Source organism: Hetaerina americana, unplaced genomic scaffold (genome assembly GCF_022747635.1).
Source record: "Hetaerina americana unplaced genomic scaffold, ioHetAmer1.1.p SCAF_179, whole genome shotgun sequence".
Classification (NCBI taxonomy): Eukaryota; Metazoa; Arthropoda; class Insecta; order Odonata; family Calopterygidae; genus Hetaerina; species Hetaerina americana.
In genome coordinates, this window is record NW_027286740.1 from 70,597 (window position 1) to 95,879 (window position 25,283).

Genomic DNA, 25,283 nt, shown 5'->3' on the forward strand with positions numbered 1-25,283 from the left:
ATAATGGGGTTTTCCAGTAAGATAAAGGCTAAGTTAAACGTTTTAGTCGAGGAGGTCAAAAAGTAGAGCAGGTTGAAGTTTACTTATCTCGGAAGTGTTTTTTTGGACCAAAATGATCAAAGTAATTGGAACATAGCGATGAGAAAAGGAGAAAAGTTGCGTTTTTTTAATTTTATTTTACTTATTTTTTAATGTACCCTACAAGCCCCCACTAGGATGTGTGGCAGAGTGTGAATACACACCAGACTAGTTTTTACCCGAACATGACTCTACCGCGGTCGAAGAATGTTAAATGAGCGTCAGGCAAAGAGGCTTTCACGAGGAGGAGGGGGTTGATGACAGTGACGTCGAGTAAGACTATTTAGAAAAACCTCGTCAAAACTTTGATATGGGGAGTAATTATGTACGGCACGGAAATATGGTCATCGGAACAGGATGTAGGCATATATTGGAGGCTTTTGAAATGTGGGTGTGGAGAAGGATAGAGAAAGTGAAGTGGACAGAAAGAAAAACAAACGAGGAAGTTCTAAGGATGGTAAAAGGGGGGATTGTTTGGAGAAATCATGAGAAGGCAGGCAAAATGGATGAAAAGCTTACTGATCGTAAATGTGATACTGAAGTCTTTAATTGCGGGGAGAATGTTAGGAAAACCAGAAAGGGGCAGGAATATGATAGGGATGGTCGTGGTCGTTAGTGGCGCCGAATGGAAACAAGAATCTAAGAATATTTTAGATATTTTAATGCCCTGCAAGCCACCGCTAGGGTGTGTGACAGGGGGTGAATATACACCAGACTAATTTTAGACTCTATCTGTTCGCCAGATGCTCTTAATTTATAACTATTCAATGACCAGATGATGTCCATAAAGGGGTTCCAATTGTTGTAAAAACATACAATTGGAACCTTCGCTAGACCTTTAATTTTGATTTGATTGTTAGATTTTCGAGGGAACATCCAAAATTCTCTCTTAAACTGTAGGGTTGATCGTGTGTATGGTACAATCAGAGACTAATTAGGCTAGGAGGAAGAAGAAAGGGCAAATTCTCTGGGCCCAGAGATTAAGATGACGCCAAGCAAAACCAATACAGCAACCTCTGGGAGGGAAAATTAATCCAGCCCCCAGAATCAGACGTTAACCTACATAGCAGTGTTGGGGCGGGTATATGAGTTAGGCGATACCTTGGGTGCTGGGAGCTAATTTGCACCTTCACGCTCGTCCCCGTACGAGACAAGGTAGCTGCTGCAGGGAATCTGGGACGCTACTAGTCAATTACTCTTAGTCGAATACATTTCGAAAAGCTGCCTACAAATACGAGTCAAGCGAATTTCCTACCTAGAGACAATCGCCTTGACACATAATGAGCAACACTGGGAAAACCATCTTGCAGTTGGCTTGCACTTTCTTTTAATTATTTTTGCATTTATTTGGACTGACTAAATTAAATAATATTACTTAATCCGTGAAGGGTTTTTACCTTCAAGGGTTAAAGGCAGTAATGTCAAAAATATTTCCGTAAAATCAATTAGCAAAGCGTTCCAGAATTTTAATGTGCAGCTATAAAATGCTAGGCGATTAAAATAGGAATCTTACGTCGTGAATTTTACGAGTACAGCATTCGATAACACGATTTGCGATTTAACATCTATAGTGCCGACAGAAAATCATCGTTTGATGTTTTAAAATCAAAGAATTTCTCGATGGCCTTTGCTAACTATCCACAAGCATTTAATTTGTAATCACCTGCATACCACATTCTTCCTGCTCTTCAAATCACTTTAGAAAGCCTAGAGATAGCTCCAGGGAGACTATGAAACACAATAAAGTTTTCTGATGTATATTTTAATTGAATGTTTCCAATCAGCTAAAAATACACGACATCTTCTGTTTGTATTCTACCTAATAACTACATCTCTGAAACGAACCACGGAAGACCGATTTGATTTTGTGGTAAAAGCTAAAATTGTTCCCTCTGTTGGTGGATTTTTGTACCAATAACAGATGAAAGCAAAGCTGTGATCAGCTGTGATGAAATTAACGTGGGAGAAGGATTGGTTTCATTTATGTTTAGTTTTTATCGGTAGATTAATTGTTTTTAATTAGGCAGTGCTTGCGTAATACCTGTCTAAATGTAAATGTGTGTAAAGTGAGAGTTTTAGCTGTAAATATGGCTGCTAAAGCAGAAAACCATGTTGGTGAGACAGAGATTACAGAATGTATTGACTGGAAACTTCCGCTGTCTTTCATGAAAAAACGGCATTTAGAAAATATTGAAGGTGCTAGTGCCATCACTCAAACATGGAGGATGAAAGAGCGGGTAATTAGATTTATGTCAATTTCTTCATTTGGTACTTATCAGCACTAACATTTTGAAATCCTGATTGTTTACAAACTTAACTTTGTGCTTAGTTTAGATGCACCATTTCCTTCTCGCTGTGGGATGTAATTATATGAGTTACACACCAAACGTCCATTTTTAAGAATGCAATTTTAATTTTCAGATGAAAACTGTCAGTGTTGCTTTAGTTTTGTGCCTAAATGTTGGTGTCGATCCACCAGACATAGTTAAGACGCAGCCTTGCGCCCGCTTGGAATGTTGGATAGGTAGGTGTATATATTCATCAATGTTCCAGATTTAAAATAATTATTTTATATAATATTTTTATGATGAAAACAAAATATTTATCATTAATGAAAGTAGAATTCATATATAACATTCTCTATGGTTAACATATAATAAAAGGGTGATACATATATATTTAGATTAAACTAAGTCGAGCATTGTGAACTGGAAAGCATTTAAACCTTTGTTTTACGGTTTTCACATATATATTTAATATTTTATAAACACCCTAAATGTAATAAAAAATAAAATACTTCCTTTTAAAAAACAATTCTCATATATATTTTTGAGTACATTTTACATCACGAATTAAACATTTCGGAAAAATTTTCTCTCGTTCGTCGTTAACTCTGCAACATGTACTTCTGAACAGATCCCTTGTCAATGAGCCCTCAAAAAGCGCTGGAAGCTATAAGTTCCAATCTGCAAAAGCAGTATGAGAGATGGCAGCCTCGGGCTCGATACAAGCAAAGCCTTGATCCAACTGTTGAGGAGGTACGTATGTTTAGATATCCTTTCATGAGGCATTTAGGTGAAGCACCTACAATTTAGTTTGCCTTCAAATCCTTTGAAGATCAATAATTTCTGTGACACTCTTATCTTTAAAAAATATTGTGAAGGAAATGAATATAGGCCACAATTGCATCATTTTTGTTGGGAAAAAATATATATATATATGTATAATGGCACACCATTTTGGGGGAATTGCCAGTGACAGTGATAACTACATGCTTAATTACATTCGTATATTGCTGTTGTGCTCCGCATAGAATTGCTATGAAAATATTATAAAAACGAGGAACAAGATAACCACTATGAAATTTGAATTTTGTTCAGCAATGTGCATCATTAGAATCCTGGAATCATGAATTATAATCCCCTAATAGTTCTTTTTTCTGAGCAGAATTGTAGTTGAGTTAGGTGATGTCCGTCCATTATCAGTATCAAAGTCCATTCACGTTTTTATTTAAACATTTTTAACTTTCTTTGTTGTACCAGAAATTTTAAATAGGCATAGCACACCATTTCATGATTTATTTGAGGTTTAGGAGTAAATATCCCTGATCAATGTGCTATTAGTACTAGAAATTCGCATTGAACTTTATTAATTTTCATTATAAATGTGTATTACTTAATTCTAAATCCCTTTATTACTACTGCGTTTTATTATTATTGTCTGTTTGCCAATGTTGGGTTCAGTAGAAAATGCCATTTAATGATATGAATTACAGAATCACATATATATTGGAAAAAATCAGCTGAAGGTGGAAAGAGAAATTGTATGAATATAGTGTTAAATTCAATGGCTTAAACATCTGAAATGGCATATTTTTGGTCTTAGTAAACACCTACATCATTAATTGATTCCCGGCAGATGATCCCTTAGCCATTCATTTGGGTTCATGGTTTCCGTAGCCTGCCATGGCCGTGATGGTTACTTTTATTGGAACTCAAGGCTTGTTGTTGTCTATTTATATCAATCAAATGATACATAATATTCATTGTCCCAGTTGTTTCTCATGCTATTTCATATAATAATCTGTTTTCTGTCAAAGCAATTGTATCAGAATGTTTTAACTGCCACTTGCACTGCAAAATGCATGAAAATTTCCTTGGTGATGAAAGCAAAATGCTATACTAATGATTGTGATAATCAAAGTCGAATGGGTTTTCTTACTGGATTAAATACCTAAATTAGTTTGCTGATTATATTCTTATTCAGTACTTATTAATAGCCAAAAACACCCTGTTTGTTATTAATATCGGATTTATCAACATGAGAAGAACAATAAAGACAAATTCAAACACCCAAGCCCTAGCTGGAGAAAATCCCACGTAGGCGGACATTAAAGCCAAGACCTCTAGGTTGGCAGAAAGAGGCCCATCTTAATGTGCTAAAAATTGCAATTGTAAATAGCAAATGTCATTTAGTCTTGCCTGAGGAGTGGCTTAACAACCCAGAGGTCTTGCTTTGGCATGTGTGCTGGTTGGCACAATTTCTCATGGCATAAAAATTCACTGTGACCAGCCACAGGCCTTATGGATAGGTGAAGTCTAAACCTCTTGGGTCTAAACAAATGAAATGCGAGTTTGATGATGATTAATCAAATAATGAAGTCAGGTGTGTACAATCAATCCCTCATCAGCAAACGTCACATAGAAACAAGGACAATAATTATCTCCAAGATTAGTCTCATTCCTGAGAAAAATGTTGCTGAACCCAAATGGCACAGGTTGCCCATAGTTGGGAGTTCATCTACCCAACTGAGCACCAAAATTTGTTTTTTAATTGAAAAATCAATTGTAATTTTTATGAATTTGACCCTCAATTTCATAATAAAGGAGGCTTTGAGTACAGCACAGTGGTTGCCTATGATTCCTAAGTACCTTCCCAAAGATAAGAAATGCAACCAATTATAAAATGCATCTTTGCAGTAAGTGCATTTCTGGATTAAAATATTTTAAATGTAACAAAATTATTTATTTATCAAAATGTTAATACTGTATTGTGTGTAGTGTATCAAATAGAAGAGAATGGGGCAGGATGTAATAACAAAGCAGTTAGATCGCCATAATTTTTATTTATTGCTTACAAGCTTGAACAAATTATTGAAGCACATTAATGTATTTGTCCAGGATAATATGAAATAACGTGCATTTGGCAAGTTCTTTGGGGAATCATTGTACAGAATTCAAGAGTATATAATACTGTCCCATTGCTGATAACTTCCTTCAATTTTCGTCGATTATTTGATTTGTTGTCAGCAAAATGCATGAGCTGATTTATCTGTAAATTATGGTATCATTAGGAAAAAACTTTTATGCCTCTTGACTTTGAAATCCCATCATTTAGGTACTTATAATAGAATCAATAAAGTCCCTATTGAAATTTATCAGTTTGGGGTTTGCATTTCTCTCGTGTTATCTTTGTAGTGTACTCTATTATCTATGTCATGCAGAATTGTGGAATTGCACTTGGTGTCTCTAGTAATTCAATATAACTAAGTAATTTTCAAACCCTTAGCCTGGCCTGGTGACTTCTTGGCCGCCATTTCCAGTCATACTTCCTTCGTTGACATTGTTTTCCCCAAATCTATCGGAGGTCGCCCTCCTCCAGGCTCCATCTCATTCCATAATTATGGCCTACTCTGTCTGATTGTTCCAAAATATGCACATTTAGCATATTCCATGTGTGAGCTAATTATTTCTTCCTCTCTCTCTTGAATGTACGCCACTTAAAGTTGTTATTAAGATAAGATTGGGATGCGTGCGATCTTTGATGCTTGCATCACTAGACAACCATACTTGACTAGAGCTATTGCGTGGACTCTCCCTTGACCTTTCTGGATTCATGATTGCTCTGAATGAATGAGTGAAAACTTTATTTACACAGCTTTAGCCCTATCTACACCATAGTTTTCCATCCTATCTAACAACATACCGGCTGTATCTTTTTGAAAATTTTTGTTTGTGCTATTGTCATTGCAAATATGTGTCATGCTTAATCATGATGAAGCATGATACCCATTCATACTTCATACGTGCGTCGTACATGTCATGCCTCGTAAATCCCTCGTGTGCCTCGAGTATGTGTGGCCCATCATTGGTTGTTGCATGATTTGCAGTTCAGTCGGAAGGAGTAATCTCAATCTATTTTCCAGTCAACTCTGCATTAGTGTGACATCCATGTTGTTATTGCTTCCAGGTGAAGAAGCTGTGCACCTCCCTACGACGCAACTCCAAGGAGGAGCGTGTTCTGTTCCACTACAATGGACACGGTGTGCCGCGACCCACCACCAACGGGGAAGTTTGGGTTTTTAACCGGGTGAGGCTGTTTCATTGGCTATTAAATCATTTGTGGCAAGATAGAGAAGTGGGTGTGCCCATTTTCATGCGATTTTTTGTTTGCAGCGCATCTCAGTAAACAGCTGTATTAAACTATTATTATGGCAAAATATTCATTTAAGCTTGCTTTCAATTGAGTTTGAATTTTTATTGAACTCTGATATCATGGCGGAAGGCAAAAGTCACTGCAGAGAAAGGTTAATTCCCAAGTATTGGTGTAATGATTATTCATTTCAAAGTGCTTCCATTCTTTTGGCTGGTCGATGAAGGCATTGGCTGGATGTCAACATTGTGTCATGCTATGCATTGGTTGTAAATTGATTCTTATTGTTTGAGCCTCGGCCTTTAAGGACCATATTGGCTGAGCATCACTCTCTGATGCAATATTGCTGACATAAATTATTTGAATGGGAAGATTAAAGATTCCTCTCCTTCAATTAGTATCCAGGATCAAGTGAACTCCACTGAAATGAATAACTGAGCCACGTAGAAATGGGACATTCAAAATTTTAACACTCCTAGCATATTTATAATAACGATGAAAACAGCTTTGTTTCGTTTGGCTACAAAGTAACATAGATGTGTAGACTTGAATCAGACTCGAAGCAACGAGTACTTTTGGTCTGTTTTTTGTAGTTTTCTATCAGTTTATCACTTTCTTAAGTTTCTCCCTGTTTAGCTTGCCTGTGTTCCATTAGAGCATGAGGTAACTTGAACTGTATGATGCCGAATGAGACTGAACCCTCTTTTCTAAGGATTATTCCATTCTTTTTGAGTTACTAGTAGCATAATTTTGATGCACCCTTTTCATCCAACTACTGCGAAATTCTTTTGAGGTCTTAATGACTTCTCCAACCCATGCCTTATTAGCTTATCCTCTCACACAAGGCTGGCGGGATCGTTCATTGTAGCTACGCTCATTGTAGTGGGCATGCTACACTATGAAGGAAACTACAGAATACGGCCTTGGGATTCAGTGTTTACTCTCCTGCATCACGATGGTCAAAGTTTTGGAAATGGTACAACATTGCTTGGGGCATTAAATGTTCCTGAATTTCAATGCATTTGACTGCTGACTGGATAACTAATTCTTCATATTGTATGCATACCCGTTAATTAATATGGGCTGGAATTTCTCCCACCATGCACAATTACACTAAATACCAGTGGATCTGTTGAACCTGCAAATTTCTTTTGGAATGAAAAACGCAATTTTTTTTTTTAATTTCATGATACATTTTGTGAAATAATCATTTTTTCCTACATTTCAACGTTTTGCTCTTATAAATTTAAATGTAGCTTTGACAATAACATTGCATGTGTACTTTCGTATAAAAAACAGGACGAAGCATTTTGCTAATGGTTTCTTTCATCAATATATTTCTAAGCTATCATGGCACGGCCCTGGTTCTAGTTTTGTTGCACTTTAAAATCACTCCTCATCAATACTGATTCTTGGTCACTCCCTGCATGACGACCTGGAGGGGAGGGGGGGCTCTACTGCCTTTGACTTGAGTGTTAAACCTCTGCTCGATAGTTATGAAGCCAATCTGACATTAATGCCACCTGGCATTTTCCAGGCACACCTTCATGGATAACGCTTGAAAGAGATGTTTAAGATACCAAGTTTGCTTCTTTGGTGAAATCCCACACTCTCCTCTCCCCTCTTGTTTGTTGCTCCCAGTCCAAATTCCCCGGCTGCATCTTCTGCCCTTCCCTCCCCAACAATAGCGTGCGTCTGACCAATCACAAGTTTACTTGAATAACGAGGTCTCCCATTACTCTGCGTATGCTCTCTTCTCAACCATCATTTATTTCAACCATTTAATTTTCTTCATGGTCAGTTGTTGGCATATATACTTGGATTAAGATTGCATATTAAGGTTCAGTCTCCACTTTGACAAATCATTCTCTCATTGAATGGAGTGTATACTCTTTATTTGTTATGTTAACATGTGATAATTGGTTCATATTAATGTAAGTACTTTTTTGAATATGTTTGTAAATGGAATAATGTTTGTAGTTGAATCAATGGTGATTGATATTTTTGTCTTATAATGTTTTTATTTATTTTCAGACTTACACCCAGTACATCCCTCTCTCAGTTTATGACTTGCAGACGTGGATGGGGTCTCCTTCAATTTATGTCTACGATTGTTCCAACGCTGGAATCATCGTGGAATCTTTTAAGCAGTTTGCTGATCAGCATGAGAAAGAATATGAAGTAAGGAAACTTGTTGAACTATTTGCTTTATTTTCGCCAATAACTCACTCAGGATATTGTCAGATCTCACCTCCCAAGTGAGATCAAGTGTACTACCCTGTCCAATAAATATGCAAACTGAGGCCATAAGAACTTGATTTTGCAAAATTTAGTCTACATCGATTTTGTCCCCATCTATGTACTCTCCATTCATTGCTATGCTCCTATTCCATCTTCTTTTCCATGGTTTAAAGCACCCTTGGAAGTCCTCCTCGGCAGTTAGGCTTTTTAGTTGTCTCGTCGTTTCTTGCTTTATTGTGTCTTCCACATCTTCCCAGTGATGTCCCCTCATCACATTTTTGCATTTTGGAAATCGGGGAAAGTTTGCAAGGGTTGAGATGTGGCCAATAAGGAGGATGATCAAGGATCAAGGTGATTGAATTTTTTGCCGGCAACTGGCAAGCAATCAATGCTTGGGTGCATTGTCATGGCGAAGAATCCATCCATCGTGTTCAGTTAATTTCGTGTGCACAGTTGATTTTCCTAAAGTCAGTTCATCAGCTCGTTCATTCGGACAGTTTTTTGACGATCAGTAAGGACAAGGGACCGCACACAATCAGTGTTGTCAACAACACAGGTGGTTGAAGGTCGTCCCGGCCTTGCATCATCCGTGCCATCTTTGAAACGCTTAATCCACTTGAAAACGGATGTTTTCTGGAGAGCATTATCACCCTATGAACAGCCGTCAAATACCTTCCAAAAGTAAGTTCTTGATAACTTTTAGTGCACTTCACCAAAAAAACTTGATGTTGATTCGTTGCTCCGTGATTTTGTCAATTTCCATTTTCAACAAACAGTAAAACAAGGACAATGGAAACTAACATAACAGGCATACCATACGCACAGCTCAATGATCCGCCAAGCACAGACGGCTGGCTCATTGGGCCCTCAGGCAACCAGCGCCTGGCTAGTGGGCTAAGGGGGGGCTATGGTCCACGTCATGGCCACCAGTTTGTGTATTTTTTGGGCAGACTACGTATTCTTCATCCAATGGGATAATCACGGTCAAGTGAGGTGAAAGGCCCGACGTTATAGTTTCTGGTGACACTTTCAAATTGGGTAAGAATTCAATTAAAGCCACCTCAATGGTATTGCAAAGTTGACGTATTAGTTGACTGGGCATATTCCCAAATGGACAGCATTTGCATTCAAAAACATCAATTTACCCATAAGTTGACTTGATAGGTTATGGTAGAGGTCAATGAATACTAAGCCCAATATGGCATGTGAATTTCACGCATTGACAGGGCAAAAAGGGGGGGGGTGTTCCCTGGTCTACCTGTGGTCCCCCCGGAAGATGTAGCAAATGAAAAATCTCACAGCTTGGGTTGAAATACCCCTAAATAGTTCCTGAAAAACTTGTCCACTAATGGAAATATCAGTGGTTAAGTTAGGTATCCCATGGGATGACATGGTATATTCAATTTGATAGTTCCATATTTTGGACAGTGTGAATTATATATGGCTGTTCAAATTTGAAGCATTCCTACAGCATTATAATAATAAACATTAAATTTTTTTATGTTTGCACTGGACTACTTACATCTGCAATTTTTAATCTGATTCTCACAGTTGTAATAGCATAGTGTTTATTATTATTATTTCTGCTAAACTTTCCATAGCCACAATGGAATACTAGAAATTAATTTAAAGGCATTTTAAAATTAGCATAGGTTCAGTTGGACCCTGTTACTTCAACAGCTGCGAGTGTTGATGAAAGATGAGGTCAGTGTGTTGCAAGGGGATGACTGAAATGGAAGATGGAAAGCTGATGAACAGCAATAAATTGATAGTAGTGAAGGTGCCAACTCATTCTAAATTCTTAAAAAGGGAAATGTAAACACTGTATTCAATCTGATGGCAATGGAAAGAGAGGATTTTATATTGGCGCCCACCCTACATTTATGGATGTTGTCACTAGTGAAAATCAGTTTCTACACCACATGTCTAGTGTTGTAGTGCTTCCCCTCTACAAACATTCAAACCTGGGGGGGATGCAATGTCCAGATCGTAAATGCATTTTCCAACCCCAGGAATTGGTGTAGTTTAATCTCAACAGAAAACCCCATATTTCTTCTTTTTCCCATGATCCAAGAAATAAATATGTATAAATACGCATAACCAGTGCCCTCAAGATCCAGCAATTCAAGGGTACTACACGAGGGCTGCAGATGTGGGGGCCCTATTTCTCTGTGAAAAAATTAAAAGTTTGTCCCTAAGGAAAAACCACAGTTGTAAACCCAAAGGTCAGTTTGATGGGTTAGGGTAGCGCTTTACCTTAGTACTAACCCTAAGGGTTGTGAAATTCACGCATAAAGATTAATGAGGGGGGCCATTTCCTTTCCGTGGTCCGACAGTGGTTTCCCGGAAAGACCTGGTACTGGAAAAAAAACAGCTTGGGTGAAGCTGAGGATGGCCAGAGGCATCCCTGGGAATCGGACCACCTTTGCCCTCCTTGCTTAGTACTCTTAATGCTCTGCCTCTTGGACTACCTAGTCCCTTGATGTTATTATTGATAATCTACTGGTTTAGTTAGGTTTTACATGAACTCATTACGGTACAGTGACGATTCCCTTGTTTCTCCTAAGAAAACACAACCAGACATCCTATTCTGCAAATGGGCCCCTCTTCATCTCCTTATATTTCCTCCCTTCACTCCGTCCAACATGCCCGTATCCAATTGCTGCCCCTTCCTTGTTTGCCCAACATTCTCCCCTCTATCACAGTCTTCAACATCCCATTGCCGATCTACATGCTGTGCATCCATCTTCCCTGCTAGAGTGAACATTGGTATTTCCTCTGGTGAACTAAATTGCCTCTTTGAGAGATGGTTGAGGCCAACACTTGGTGGAAATCTATTTGTGGTGCACAAAGAAAGAATCTTAAGGCTGGGTTTCCTCAGGAAAGAATTTATTGTGCTGCGTAGCATTGTCATGTGACCAGTCCAGATGATGCTATGGCGTAGCAAAACTAGTCGACGCATTAAATTGCCCAGTTAGGGCCCTAGAGTTTGTTGTACATAGTTATAATCTTTTGAATAAATAATACATGATTAATTACTAAATAATTGAAATCATTAAATGGTTAATTATATTGTGATTTAATATTTTTGATATGTTACATAAAACCTGCTTGATATTTTGGAAATGATTAACAACTTGAGCATATTCATTACTTTCTGCAGTCCTGAATAAGTATCATGATTGCTCTAGACTTTTAAAGTGTTTCAGTTGGTCGTTAAAATTTATCAGTATTGGAAATCAAATTTGGTGCTGGGTGTCGGTAATCATTTCGAGGAATTTGATGAATATTGTGGGTGAAACCCTTTCACTTCTTCCTCTCTGCCATTTGCAAACAAATGCTCATATTAAATGTTCTCTAAGGAACAAATCTTCAAAAAGTAGAGGCGTTAGTGGAATAATTGTTAGCTGCAATTGTTTTCCTAGCAATGTTATTGATTGCACCCTCAGACCAAGCAAAGTATGCAATTTGCATTGTGGATTCCAGGTAGCAAACATTTTTCCAGCATCCCATGGTTGCCATGCAAAGTGTGTGCCAGGGTTCAACGCATTCAAGTCCAGTTTGGACATTGATTTCGCCGTCATCTAGTGCTGTTTGAGCTGCCTCTATACGTGGCACTGACAATTGAAATTGGAAACACAGCATGAATTTGGGCAATGTCTTTTAACCTCATTGTGTGTGGGCGGCTTCTGAAATTTTATTGTGTTGAATCTAAAGTGTTTGTTCTCATTGGTCTGAGGCATCACAATTTTAGGGCCCCATCACAACCCCATGGCTCATATTTTCACAAATAGCCCCGTGCCTTCTATGGTCTCGCAATCTGATAAAAATGTTTTGTGCTTTTTTTTTTTTAAGTTTGTGTGTCAGTTCTTTCCTTGATGGTTGCTGAAGTACTTATCTCCAGCATAACCTGAATCAAATATGAACCTGTCAAGCTCTCTTATTCAGATCTAATGATATCATGTTTGAAGAATGTACTTTCTTTACAGCAACTAGCATCTCAGAATAGGGGGACGATTACCCCCCCTCCCTCATTCAAGAACTGCATTCAGCTAGCCGCATGTGCAGCCAGTCAAATCCTGCCAATGAACCCAGATCTACCTGCAGACATTTTCACAGCTTGCCTTACCACTCCAATTAAAATAGCTCTTCGTTGGTAAGAATATTCTTTTTTTTCCTTCCATTCCTATTATCAGGTGTCATGTCGTCTGATGGGTATAATAAATCCTGTTAGTTAACGCTTATACAACTAGTGCTCCTATCAATGAACAAAATGCGGAGGTCTTGCCTCGTAATATTTTAATGCATATTTTCACCTACACGTATACCACATACTCCACTACAATAGAAACCGGCAAGGACCAAAGTGAAGAAAGATCCATTAATGTTGACCTATGTCACCGTGGAAATTGCTCTCTGGATCCTCGGGAGGAAATGCTCTTATCGAAACTGCTCTCATAGCATATTTAACTCACCTGCAAAGTTAATGATATTTTTCCATTGGAACTAAGGATGTAAAGAAATAAGTAAAATACCATATTTTGCTATCTGCATTAAATGGAGGCTCACCAATGCCTTTTAACTTAATACTGTGCTCAATGTGCTTTTTGCAAGTGCACCATCGTCAATGTTTGCCAAGCCCTCTTCTGAAAACAACCTAAAAACTATTGTCTCCTCACTCAGAAACAAATCCAGTGCTGGCCCAGATGAAATTCCTGGTAAAGTTGTTCATCATTGTTTTGAAGCCATAAAAGCACCCCTTTTATTTTTAATTAATGAATCTTTGATACAAGGGATTTTCCCATCCCAATTAAAAGAATCAAAAGTAGTGCCCATTTATAAAAACCATGGCTATGTCATTGATTTGAACAACTACAGACCAATAGCCGTCCACAATACATTTGCTAAAATATTTGAAAAAGCCATGTATATGCAAATAGCATCTTATCTTGAAAAAAACTTCCTACCTTCAAATTCTCAGCATTGATTTAGATCTGATAGGTCTACCACAACTGCCATATGTCGGGCAATCGACAGCATGCTTAATTTGCCATAGAAAATTGAGAAATGGAGTCCAGTGTAGTGTGTGTTGCTCTCGGTACCACTTTAATTGCTCTAAGAGTAAACTGGAGGATTGCCTGAGTGATAATTGGCAGTGTAGTAAGTGTGAAAGTCAGAAGAATCGAAGAGGTTTAGAAGAAAAAGAGGAGGTAATTGAAAAGCTGCAAGCGGATTTAAACATCGCTCGTAAGACAATTTTCAGTCTTAACGCTGAAAATGAGGCCCTGAAAGCATCATTAACAGAGATGAGGCGGCGGGTGAAACAGCAAGTCGAAGATGATCTCCACTTTGTCCCAAGGTGTGATAAGAGGAAACCGTAAGATTTAAGGCCGACCAGAAGTGAAACAAGCTCATGTGACGCGGATATTAAAAACTTTGAATTTACAAGTCGGAACAAAATTAAACACTATAGAGATGTTAGGTATACTTTCAGGTGCATGTGTATGTTAGTTGGTAGTTTGAGTGTTTGCATGTGTGTGGGGTGTAAGTGTTCATGCATGAATGTATGCCATGTTTTTTTTTTATATATGATTTTGTTGTTATTGCATGTGATTTTTTTTTTTTTATTTTTCTTTTCTAAATTATGGGTGGTGTCCTAGCACCCCCCGCCACACGCCCTTGCGGTGGCTTGCGGGGTATTGAGTAGATGTAGATGTAGATGCCGATCGGGCTGGAGGAATACGGGAAAGCATCCTGCGGAGAGAGCAGCCAAAGAAGGGAGGAGATGGGAGGAAAGATAGGATAAATGTGAGACCGAAGAGGGAAGTGATTCCGACGAGGGAGGACATAGTGTCAAGGGAGGGGACGTCTCTTGGTGATCCAGGGCCACCCAAAGTGAAAATATTTGGTGATTCCATAATACGTTTCGTCAGAGGTTGTGGCGAAAGTATCAATGAAGGCGTTCAGTGTTTTCCGGGGATAAGAGTGGAACAATTGGACAATAAAATCGCTAATATGGCTAGTGATGGTGATGAAAGTGTTGTCATAATTCACGTAGGGACAAATGACGTAAAAAGTGCTAAGTCAGAAGACCATCTAATCGGTTTTATTTGGGATTTGGCGACCTCGGCCAAAAATAAGTTCAAAAGTGCTCAAATTGTCATTAGTGGAATTCTTCGTAGAAGGGACGTACATTGGAAGAGAATTGACGCCATCAACGAAGGAATAGAGTGGGTTTGCGTGCAACAAAGTCTGACATTTGTGGACCCGAATTGTTGGGTCGGTGACAGACCCTTGGGCCGCGATGGGGTGCATTTAAACAGGAAGGGATCCCTGGTTTTGTCAAATCTGTTTAAAAATATCACACTAAAGCTCAGTGAGCAGGGAAACCTGTAATGGGCACAAGAGGTGGACCTCGCAATACCGAAGGAAAGGAAGGTAAGGGCTCAATAGTTTTGCAGGTAAACTGCCGAAGTATTCTAAATAAAGTATGCCATTTCGAGACGTAAGTTGATGCATGTAATCCGGATATTGTGATAGGCACGGAGTCGTGGCTAAGTGATCGCAATATGTCAAACGAGATTTTTCCTCAAAATTTGGCAGTTTACAGAAGGGATAGGGATGGTCGTGGAGGGGGGATATTCATATGTGTAGATAAAAACCTAATAAGTACATTGGAATGGGTCATAAATGATTGTGAGATGATGTGTGTTCATATTAAAGGTAGGAATGGAGGGAAAATTTTAAAAAAAGTTGCTATGTACAGAAGCCCCAACGAAGGGGTGTACGCAGTCGAGATATTAGCAGACATATGCTCGGCTAACCCTGAGGATCACACCCTCTTAGCGGTGACTTGAACCTTCCAGGTATTCAATGGTCGGCAGACGAGGTCACGGTGGGGGGTGGGAAGGCCCAAGAAATCGTTAGTCGTCTCATCTTATAAGCCAGGAGGGTTTTGTACAGGTGGTGGAAAAACCCACGCGCGGGGGAAACATCCTCGACGTCATACTAGTGAGACCAAAAAAGTGGGTAGGGGAAGTCGAGATCCTTCCGGGAATAAGAGACCATTCAGCTGTGCGTATGTATCTAAACTTGGAGAGGGCTCAGTATAAGGGGATAGTAAACAAAAAGATAGTTTGGCAATATAAACGTGGTGATAGGGAAGGGTTCCAGACCTTTTTAAGGGAAAAGTATTCGGAATGGGTAAGTGGTAAGCAGAATGTAGAAGAAATCTGGAAAACATTTAAGGGGATAATGGAGGAGGGATTAAATAAATTTGTCCCGAAAAAAATTCTTAAAGGAAATACTGATCCAGAGTTCTACAACCGGAAAATTAGATCCTTAAAGAAAAAACTGAGAGTGATTCACAAAAACGGAACGAGAGCTCGGAATGGCTCATAATTTACAAAAAAATAGTTCTTGAATTGAATAGAGAAAAGAAAATAGCCAAAGAAAGAATTCTACAGAAAGTAATCGGGATAGATAATGGAAATAAATTACAAGTACCCCCGGAGGAGGAAAGGCAACAGGGAAAACATAACAGTTTTAAAAAAAGAGGATGGAACACTAATTGTTGACGATAAGGAAAAGGCTAATGCGTTTAATAATTGGTATGCAAATGTATTTAAGGTTATGGTAAATAAAAAGGATTCTGTAGTTACACCTCTGAGTCAACAAGGAGACGAAAAAATATTGAATACCAAAATATTAAATACCAAAAGTATTAAAACGACGAGCGCAGAAATTAATAAAAAAATTATGAAAATGAGGGCAAATAAATCAAAAGGGCCAGATGGTATCTCAATTCTCTGTGGGTGTAATTTTCCACGTTGTTGTTTTTCATGTGGTATTGTTCCTTTTTACGGTTGGTGACCTAACACCCCCCGCTACACGCCCTTGCGGCGTCTTGCGGGGTATTTTGTAGATGTAGATGAATTACTTGCTTATATTGGGTGGTAGTGTAGTTTCAAATTATATAAATCATTTATTCAATGTTATCTTAAACAATAATGCCCTGCCAAATGCTTGGAAGGAGGCATATGTTACGCCAATTTTTAAATGAGGAGATAAGGCACTAGTTGATAATTATAGACCGGTACGCTTGACATCAGTTGTATGCAAGCTGTTAGAAAAGATAGTGGCTGATTATCTCTGGGACTTGTGGGAGAGTGAGAATTGGTTGTATAGTCGCCAATATGGTTTTAGAAAAGGGCACTCTTGCAAAACTCAGCTATTAGGGTTCTGCCAAGAAATGTTCGACTCTATGGATGCGGGAATAGAAGTGGATGCTATAATAGTCGACCTGTCAAAGGCCTTTGACAAAGTTGACCACGATCGCTTAGTGCTTAAGATGGGCCAATTGCCAGTGCACACAGATGGAAGAGTAATCTCTTGTGTCAGAAATTTCATGGAAGGTCGAACACAAAGGGTCAAATTAGGAGAAGTGTATTCTGAAAAAGCAAGGGTAACATCGGGAGTCCCACAAGGAAGCGCACTTGGCCCGCTCTTGTTTTTAATCTATATAAATGATCTCCCAGTAAATATTAATTCTCAGATAAGACTTTTTGCAGACAACTGTATTAACTGCAGGAAAGTCGAAAATGACAGAGACGGTGACAAACTTCAAAGGGACATTAATGAAATGGCGGATTGGGTGACAAAAAATGGGATGGATATTAATGTTAGCAAATGCAAATCAATCACTTTTAGCAACAAGGTAAATGGAAACAATAGGGAATATAAATTCTCAGAAAATGTCATTCCTAGAAGTGATACTTGCAAATACTTAGGTGTATATTTAACTAAGGACTCATGGTGGGGGCTAAATGTGGAGTACATCTTTAAGAAAGCTTTTAAAACTCTTCATTGGGTGATGAGAAACCTCAAAGGGAGCGTTAGAGCAACCAAGGAGAAGGCGTATCAGACCCTAGTAAGACCAATTTTAGAGTACGCTTCTCTTGTATGGGACCCTCATGAAGAAGGTCATATTAAAAAACTGGAAAAGGTGCAAAGAAAGGCTGCCCGATATGTACTGGGGAAGCATAGGAGGATGGAGAGTGTGTCTGACATGCTAGAAACGCTGGGCTGGGAACCTCTACAAACTAGAAGGAAAGTAAGCAGACTTTGTGGAATGTTCCGAATTTTGAAGGGGAGAAAGCTTGGGCAGATCTTAGGAAAGAGGCGGGGAACCCAAATTTTATAGGCAGAAATGATCACAAATTTAAGGTAAAATGCCGGGCACAGAGAACAAATTAAAAAAAAATTTCTTTTCTAAATAGAACAGTTGTTGATTAGAAAACTTTACCTGCAAAAATATTCGAGCCCTTTCCTAGCAGAGTGTATACTTTTAAGAATAGATGTAAGGTATATATGTAATAATTTGATTGATGTGTGGTGTATTGTATTATATGTAATTGCTTAATATTTTTAAATTTATCTTTTTTTCTTGCTGATTAATGGTTGTGAATGGGATGGGGATTCGCTTGTTTTGTTAAAGAGATTTTTGTTTTGAAGTCTGATTTTATCTATTATCTTTTGCAATTATTTGGGACTTGTGTGCCACCTGACAATGTCTATCAGCACATGTGTATTTTTAATAATAATAATAATTCATTAGATGCTAAACGCAAAACTCTTGGAATGTTTTTTGACTTGTCAAAGGCTTTTGATAATGTAAACCACAATAGACTACTAATTAAACTCAATAGAATAGGAATTAAAGGAATTCCTCTAAACTGGTTGAAGTCCTATATTCTTAATTGCACTCAGAAAGTAGTGTTATCAGTTGATGGGTCAAAATATTCATTTAAAGCATACCAAGTTAACAAAGGTGTTCCACAAGGATCAACCCTTGGGCCACTCCTCTTTCTGATTTACATCAATGACCTTCCTAACTGCTTACCAAATAATGATGGAATAATACCAGTGTTGTATGCTGACGACACTAATGTAATAATATCAACACAAACATAACCCAGCCTTGTGGAAAAATCTAAGTCTGTCACACTTGCAATAAACAAGTGGTGTACAGACAACCTTCTAGACTTAAATGTAAATAAAAGTAAAATAGTAAACTTTACACGCAATAAGAACATATCAGATGATCTGCTGGTAAAAATCAATGACCTATCAATTGAGCGTGTGACAGAATGCAAATTTCTAGGTATTTCTCTATGTGCAAATATTTCTTGGGATACTCATGTAAAAGCCCTCCAACACAAGCTCAGTTCAACTTGCTACTTATTAAGACACCTGTATGAAACTACAAGTAAAACTGTACTACTCAATTTGTACTATGGGGAAATTTACTCAAATATAACCTACAGTATAATATTATGGGGATCAGCTGCTATTTCTCAAACCATCTTTAAAATGCAAAAGAAAGCTATTAGAATCATCGCCAGGAAACCTTACAATGCTCCATCAAGGCCTATTTTCCATGAATTAAATTTGCTACCACTCCCATGCATCTACATTAAGTTTTTAATTCTATATATAAAAAATAACATCGGCAACTATTCTCTTAACTCTGCCTATCATCATCATTACACCAGAGGCAGGAATGACTTCCATTATGGGAATATAAGAACTAAAGCATTGAAATTAGGACCCAATGAAATGGGCATCAGATTATTTAACAAACTACCCAAAAGTATCAAGGATACACAGGGAACTGCCGTATTCAGGCATAAACTAAAAAGATATCTACAACGCAATATGTTTTACTCGGTTGATGAATATCTCAACAATATTCCCGACCAGTAAGTTCATACTTTTAGTTTCTAGCAATGGTAATGGTCTGATTCATGTTTGTGATCAATGATTTTTCTGAATTTGATATTGTATGTGCATGTTACAGCCGATGTTCATGGGTTTGTACCAAACACTTATGTAACTATGAGCATCTATTCTTTTATGTATCTTAACTGAGCCTGTGTCTTTGCTCCTCATTGACGTGCCTTATATCATGTACATACTTCACCCACCTGGTATTTTTGTATTGTGATCTCTGGGCAAATAAAAAGTAATAATAATAATAATAACGTGTCAGATGATCTCCTGGTAAAAATCAATGACCAATCAATTGAGCATGTGACAGAATGCAAAGTTCTAGGTATTTCTCTATGTGCAAATATTTCTTGGGATACTCATGTAAAAGCCCTTCAACTCAAGCTCAGTTCAACTTGCTACTTATTAAGACACCTGTATGAAACTACAAGTAAAACTGTACTGCTCAATTTATACTATGGGGAAATTTATTCAAATATATCGTAGAGTATATATTATGGGGATCAGCTGCTATTTCTCAAACCATCTTTAAAATGCAAAAGAAAGCTATTGGAATCATCACTGGGAAACCTCACAATGCTCCATCAAGGCCTATTTTCCGTGAATTTAATTTGCTACCACTCCCGTGCATCTACATTATGTTTTTAATTCTATGTATAAAAAATAACATTGGCAACTATTCTCTTAACTCTGCCTATCATCATCATTACACCAGAGGCAGGAATGACTTCCATTATGGGAATATAAGAACTAAAGTATTGAAATTAGGACCCAATGAAATGGGTATCAGATTATATAACAAACCACCCAAAGGTATCAAGCATACAAAGAGAACTGCTGCATTCAGGCATAAATTAAAAAGATATATATCTACAGCGTAATATGTTTTACTCGGTTGACGAATATCTCAAAAATATTCCCGACCAGTAAGTTCATACTCTTAGTTTCTAGCAATGGTCATGGTCTGATTCATGTTAATGATCAATGATTTTTCTGAATTTGATATTGCATGTGCATGTTACAGCCAATGTTCATGGGTTTGTGCCAAACATTTATGTAACTATGAGCATCATTTCTTTCTCTATGTATCTTAACTGAGTCTGTGTCTTTGCTCCTCTTTGACGTGCCTTATATCATGTACATACACCACCCACCTAGTATTTTTGTATTGTGATCTCTGGGCAAATAAAAACTAATAATAATAATAATAACTGATCAATTTAGAATATTCTGAAGTACTCTGGCATCTCATGGACAATTTCTCTCCAAATTTCAGGTTCGTGATGCAGAATACTTCAAAATTAGTCCCTAAGGTTTCCATGGATCTCATCGATAAGTGAGTATCATATTCCCTTTTTAAGGTACGCCAGTTTGATATGTTTGTCAATTCGTCTCAATCAGTGAAGAAGGGTAATGAGAAATGCCACATCATTTCCTGTTTCCTGCTCTTTGGAAAGAGTGTGTACCGCATAAATCGCAAAACATTTAATAATGTCCGCCTGACCTCATCAGACTAATTTATCCGTACAACTGTAACGATATAAGATATATTACAGGCCTTTTTATGTGTGTAAGGTGATAGTGTTGTATGCATAAAAATATAAATAATTCATAATTGCTTTTAATAATAGATGTATTCTGAAATACTGCTATCATGACGAACATTAATTTATGCTTTTTGATCATTACTGCCATATAGTTCTATTTGCAACATAATGTGATCATTATTGCAATGCATGCTATTTGATTCTACGAAAAATTGTGCCACGAAGAATAGTTGTCAGAAGTATGAGTTACCAAGTTGAGTGATCAACCCTTCTGATTGCACTCCTGCCTTGATGTGGTGGATGGGCTTGTGTTTCCTCCCAGAGCTTTACGCTCCTACCTCGATGCCATTGTGGTAGTCACCCCCAAAATACACTGTACACTGGTAGGTCACTCCATCTACATGACTTGAATTATTTTACAGAACTATAATGTGATTCTAAGTGAAGGAAAACTTAATTTTTGATGTTGGATGCCTGGTGTGTAATCATCTCCTGCCACGCACCATAGTGGTGGCTCGTGAGTACGAGGAAACAGATAGATTTTGCCAGGCATAATGAGCATTGAATTTAAAAAAACATACTGATCCACTTTAACAGTTTAATATCTTAAAGAAATAGTTCAAGGCGATTGAACTATGCATCGGCAATTTGGCGAAAGAAGGATGTCTTTTTAAAGTTGACTTTCAAGGAAAAATCCAAGACAATCAAATTTTGCAGCAACAATTTACAATGCACAAAGTATCTGCTCAGCTTTTGGAATAAATCATAATTTCTGTATGCAAATCATATAATAGCTACTTAAAGAATGTGACTGTTTAACTGTCCTCATTGCAGTGGATGAATTGAAATCTTAATTTTGAGGGAAACATATGCTGCCGTTTGTGTGTGAAAAAAAAATTTTTGGTTGATTTTTTTCTGTATCATAAATTTCCACTAAAGTACATCAAAATTGGACCAATCCCATGTTACTTTGTGTATTTTTACCCAATTTATGCAAAAAATGAGAAGCCATTACTCTGTACCATCTTGGCGTGATGTGTCCCCAAACAAACAAATTAATTTTTCAGATTTATACAATATATTATGAAGCTAGCATATTTTCCAGTTCTTGGGATACCCATTGTGTCGTTCCATCTTGAGGACATTATTTCACCAGCTCTCGTACAGGCTCCTTTGTGTCCAGAATATTAAGCTGGCAGAGAGGAGAAAGGCATTTTGTATGGGCTTCAGCCTGTTCTCTTCTTGTTTCTCCCTGATTGGTGGCCTTAATGGGTTATTCTTTTCCATGTCCTGGAGTGTGTGCGACTCTCTCCTATGCTCAAGTTTCTGGTTACCTTTATTACCATTATTTCCGGCATTTCTCTGATGAGGCACTGGACATATCTTTTCACCCGAAGTGGAGGATTGTAATGTTGAAAGTAAAGGATATTCTGTGCGGGTCATTCCCAGGCATATTCAGCCATGGTGACCATCTGACATATCTTTCTCAGGGGTTCTCTGGCGTTCCTGTATTATGAATTCAAGAGCTCTGCAGGGCACAACTGCAAGGCATAAATTTGTGTAAATCTCAAGGAAGTCAATGTTTTGCTCTGCACAGGACAATGGGTGAGCTGGTAAAACGTTGTCTTCAAAATAGAACAATGTGGTGGAAACCCCAAAAGCAGATACATTAATATTTACAGCCCCTCGGAAGCTCACATCACACAGTTTAAAATAGTATATGTCTGACTGTTAAAATGGTAAATTTTAATATTTGCAATTAGTCATTGTTGTAGGCAGATAGTAATTGATAAAGTGATGTAGTAAGATATTTTGAACCAATTCAATTATACCACCATTATAACACTATCATTGTTTAAAAACTTGAAAAAGTGCTTGCAAAATCACTCACCAACTCCAAGTTATCAAATTTCAATCCGAGAGGTATGGACATTTGTATGGCCGTAATTTCACATTGTCAAACTCCTTGGCATTTTTCAGAATTCCTGGGCAGCTGAATGACAGGAGAACAATGCTGGGAGAGTTGAATTGGATTTTCACTGCTATCACTGATACCATTGCATGGAATACATTGCCTAGAGGTATTTTCCAATTTATTCTGCTTGCCAATTTTAATTTGCAGTGGCTTGGTGCCTTAGCATGTCTTATGTAATGTCAAATATAATCTATGGGTGTATGTAGTTGTCAAATTGTTTTATCATTGTTTGAAGTGCTCTTTTTGGTCTGATGCAAAAATAAATAAATAGCTCTTTATGTTTGAAATATAAAATTCCATGTGGATAGATACATAGATGATCTAGGATTTAGTTAGTTCCTTAAGTAACCTGCAAATTGGAACGTGCTCATCATGAAACTGAGATGCTGTGCTGTAATTTGACTGCAGTTGAAGTGGTAAAGCATAATGAACATTAACGAGCAGATTGCTATTAGTAACATCTCGGTGACTTTAAATAAATTGAATGTGTATGGTGTGGTAAAATCATTTATTTCCACTATATATGGAAATTGCATGGTTTCAGCTGACCGAGGCAAGAAATCTGACAGTAAAGCAATCATTCATTGGAATGATGGGAAACTGGGGAAATGTGTCATTGGTTTCACAAGGAATGATGTTGAGTCATGAGAGAGTTAGCTAAATAAAAACCGAGCTTGAGAGTAAAGCATGTGGACCAAATGTAAATGGGAAATTTGTGGCACGAATGTTGTCTGCTTTTCTTGTAAATCTATTTAAATATTTTGGTTTAATGGACAGTATGCCGAGGTGAAAGAATTTTTTTTTAATCAATAAAAGGTTTTCGGCAGTAGCGCATCTCTCTCTCTGAATGCTGTCTTTGTGGGTGGAAGAATCCCTTTCCATGAAATAGGTGGTCCCTCCCTCCCTTGGCCTAAATGCCTGGAGCTGACCACCATTGATTGCATTTATGGAGGTCGCTGGACTTCCTTCATGCGCATCTTTAGAGGGCAAGCATTTTGCGTGTGCTTCAAGTTAACGGCTGCTCTCTCCCTGTGCTAATGAATTACCTCCTTGAGAGTTTTCATGATGACTCTTGCCATTATTGATGGGTCGTTTCCAATGTTTGTTACTTTGTTGCCAGTTTGGTTTTTAGCTTCAGTTCTCAGTTTCAGTTCCTCTAGCCAATGGTGGGTGGGTCAGTATCGAGTTATTAGTGGTATTTAAACCAATGCTCAAATGCCCTCAAAGAAACTATCACTTTAAGAGACACTACGTTAATGATTTATGAGCAATGTTATTCTATTTCTAAGTTTTACATGCATTCATTATGATATTTTGAGTTTCAAAGCTAATTGATGATGGTTCAAAACTTATAAATACACCTGTACTGCAAGATATATTTTTCTTCTCTTTCATGAAAATGTTTCAATAATGGTTAGTTTCCCACTGTTTAATCGCACTCTTTGTTGTGTGAAGCCAGGTAAATAGATGAATAGTATTTTCCCATATTTTTAGATGCTAAGCAATTTATTTGAGATAGTGCATGTGCAAAAAAAATGTTTTAGAAGAGAAGCCCTTCGTGCCAGTTTTTTTTTGCTTCAATAAACTGAAACGAACAAGTTTCATAGATTGTGGGTTTCACCTAATTTTATATTTGATTTTAGAGAAACTCAAAATTTATGGAGGATAAAATTATTATGCATGTAATTATACATGCCGGTTTACTGGCTTCTGACCCCAAGAGTCCAGCTTCAATACCCAAAGGTGGCTGGATTTTTGAGTGTATCCCGATGCCTACTTGGGGCGCTTTGTGAAGAGTGCTTGAAGGGGATTAAGCTGTGATCGAATGGGATGTTTAAATGTGGATTCATCGGTACCCATCAAAAGGAGTGGGCTAATGTTGATGCCAGGTTTCTCTCCACCTTTCCATGAAAATCTTATTCCTACCAAAGTACCATCCCTCGTGGTGCAAATTGCGTCAGTTGCCTCCCCCAATCATAACTTCTAACACCCATAGGTTCTGGAATTGGTAATATCAGGCTTGACCATGTAGAACCTATCCATAATGGAAAGAAAATTAACGAACATTTCCAAGGGGCCCTGTTGGAGTGATTGCAATGGAGCAAGTCAAATTTTTGCATCGGGTCATAACTGTTGATGAAACATAGATCAACCACTATGCTTCTGAGATGAATGAACAGTGAAAGCAGTGGACTGACGGCAAAGGGTGGTTCCAATGTGAT

The 25,283-nt window shown here is 37.8% G+C and overlaps 1 protein-coding gene across 1 annotated transcript in view; it reads left to right on the forward strand.

Annotated features, from left to right (window-relative positions):
- Nucleotides 1-2,026: 2,026 nt before the first annotated feature.
- The window catches only part of LOC139687195 (regulatory-associated protein of mTOR-like), a 68,025-nt gene continuing 44,768 nt past the window's right edge, over nt 2,027-25,283 (forward strand). The window contains exons 1-8 of the mRNA XM_071584318.1: nt 2,027-2,315; nt 2,500-2,602; nt 2,995-3,116; nt 6,328-6,447; nt 8,545-8,691; nt 12,741-12,907; nt 20,816-20,875; nt 23,067-23,167. Of these exons, the coding sequence (XP_071440419.1) occupies nt 2,166-2,315; nt 2,500-2,602; nt 2,995-3,116; nt 6,328-6,447; nt 8,545-8,691; nt 12,741-12,907; nt 20,816-20,875; nt 23,067-23,167 (970 nt within the window). The 5' untranslated portion in view covers nt 2,027-2,165. The remainder of the gene's footprint in view (nt 2,316-2,499; nt 2,603-2,994; nt 3,117-6,327; nt 6,448-8,544; nt 8,692-12,740; nt 12,908-20,815; nt 20,876-23,066; nt 23,168-25,283) is intronic.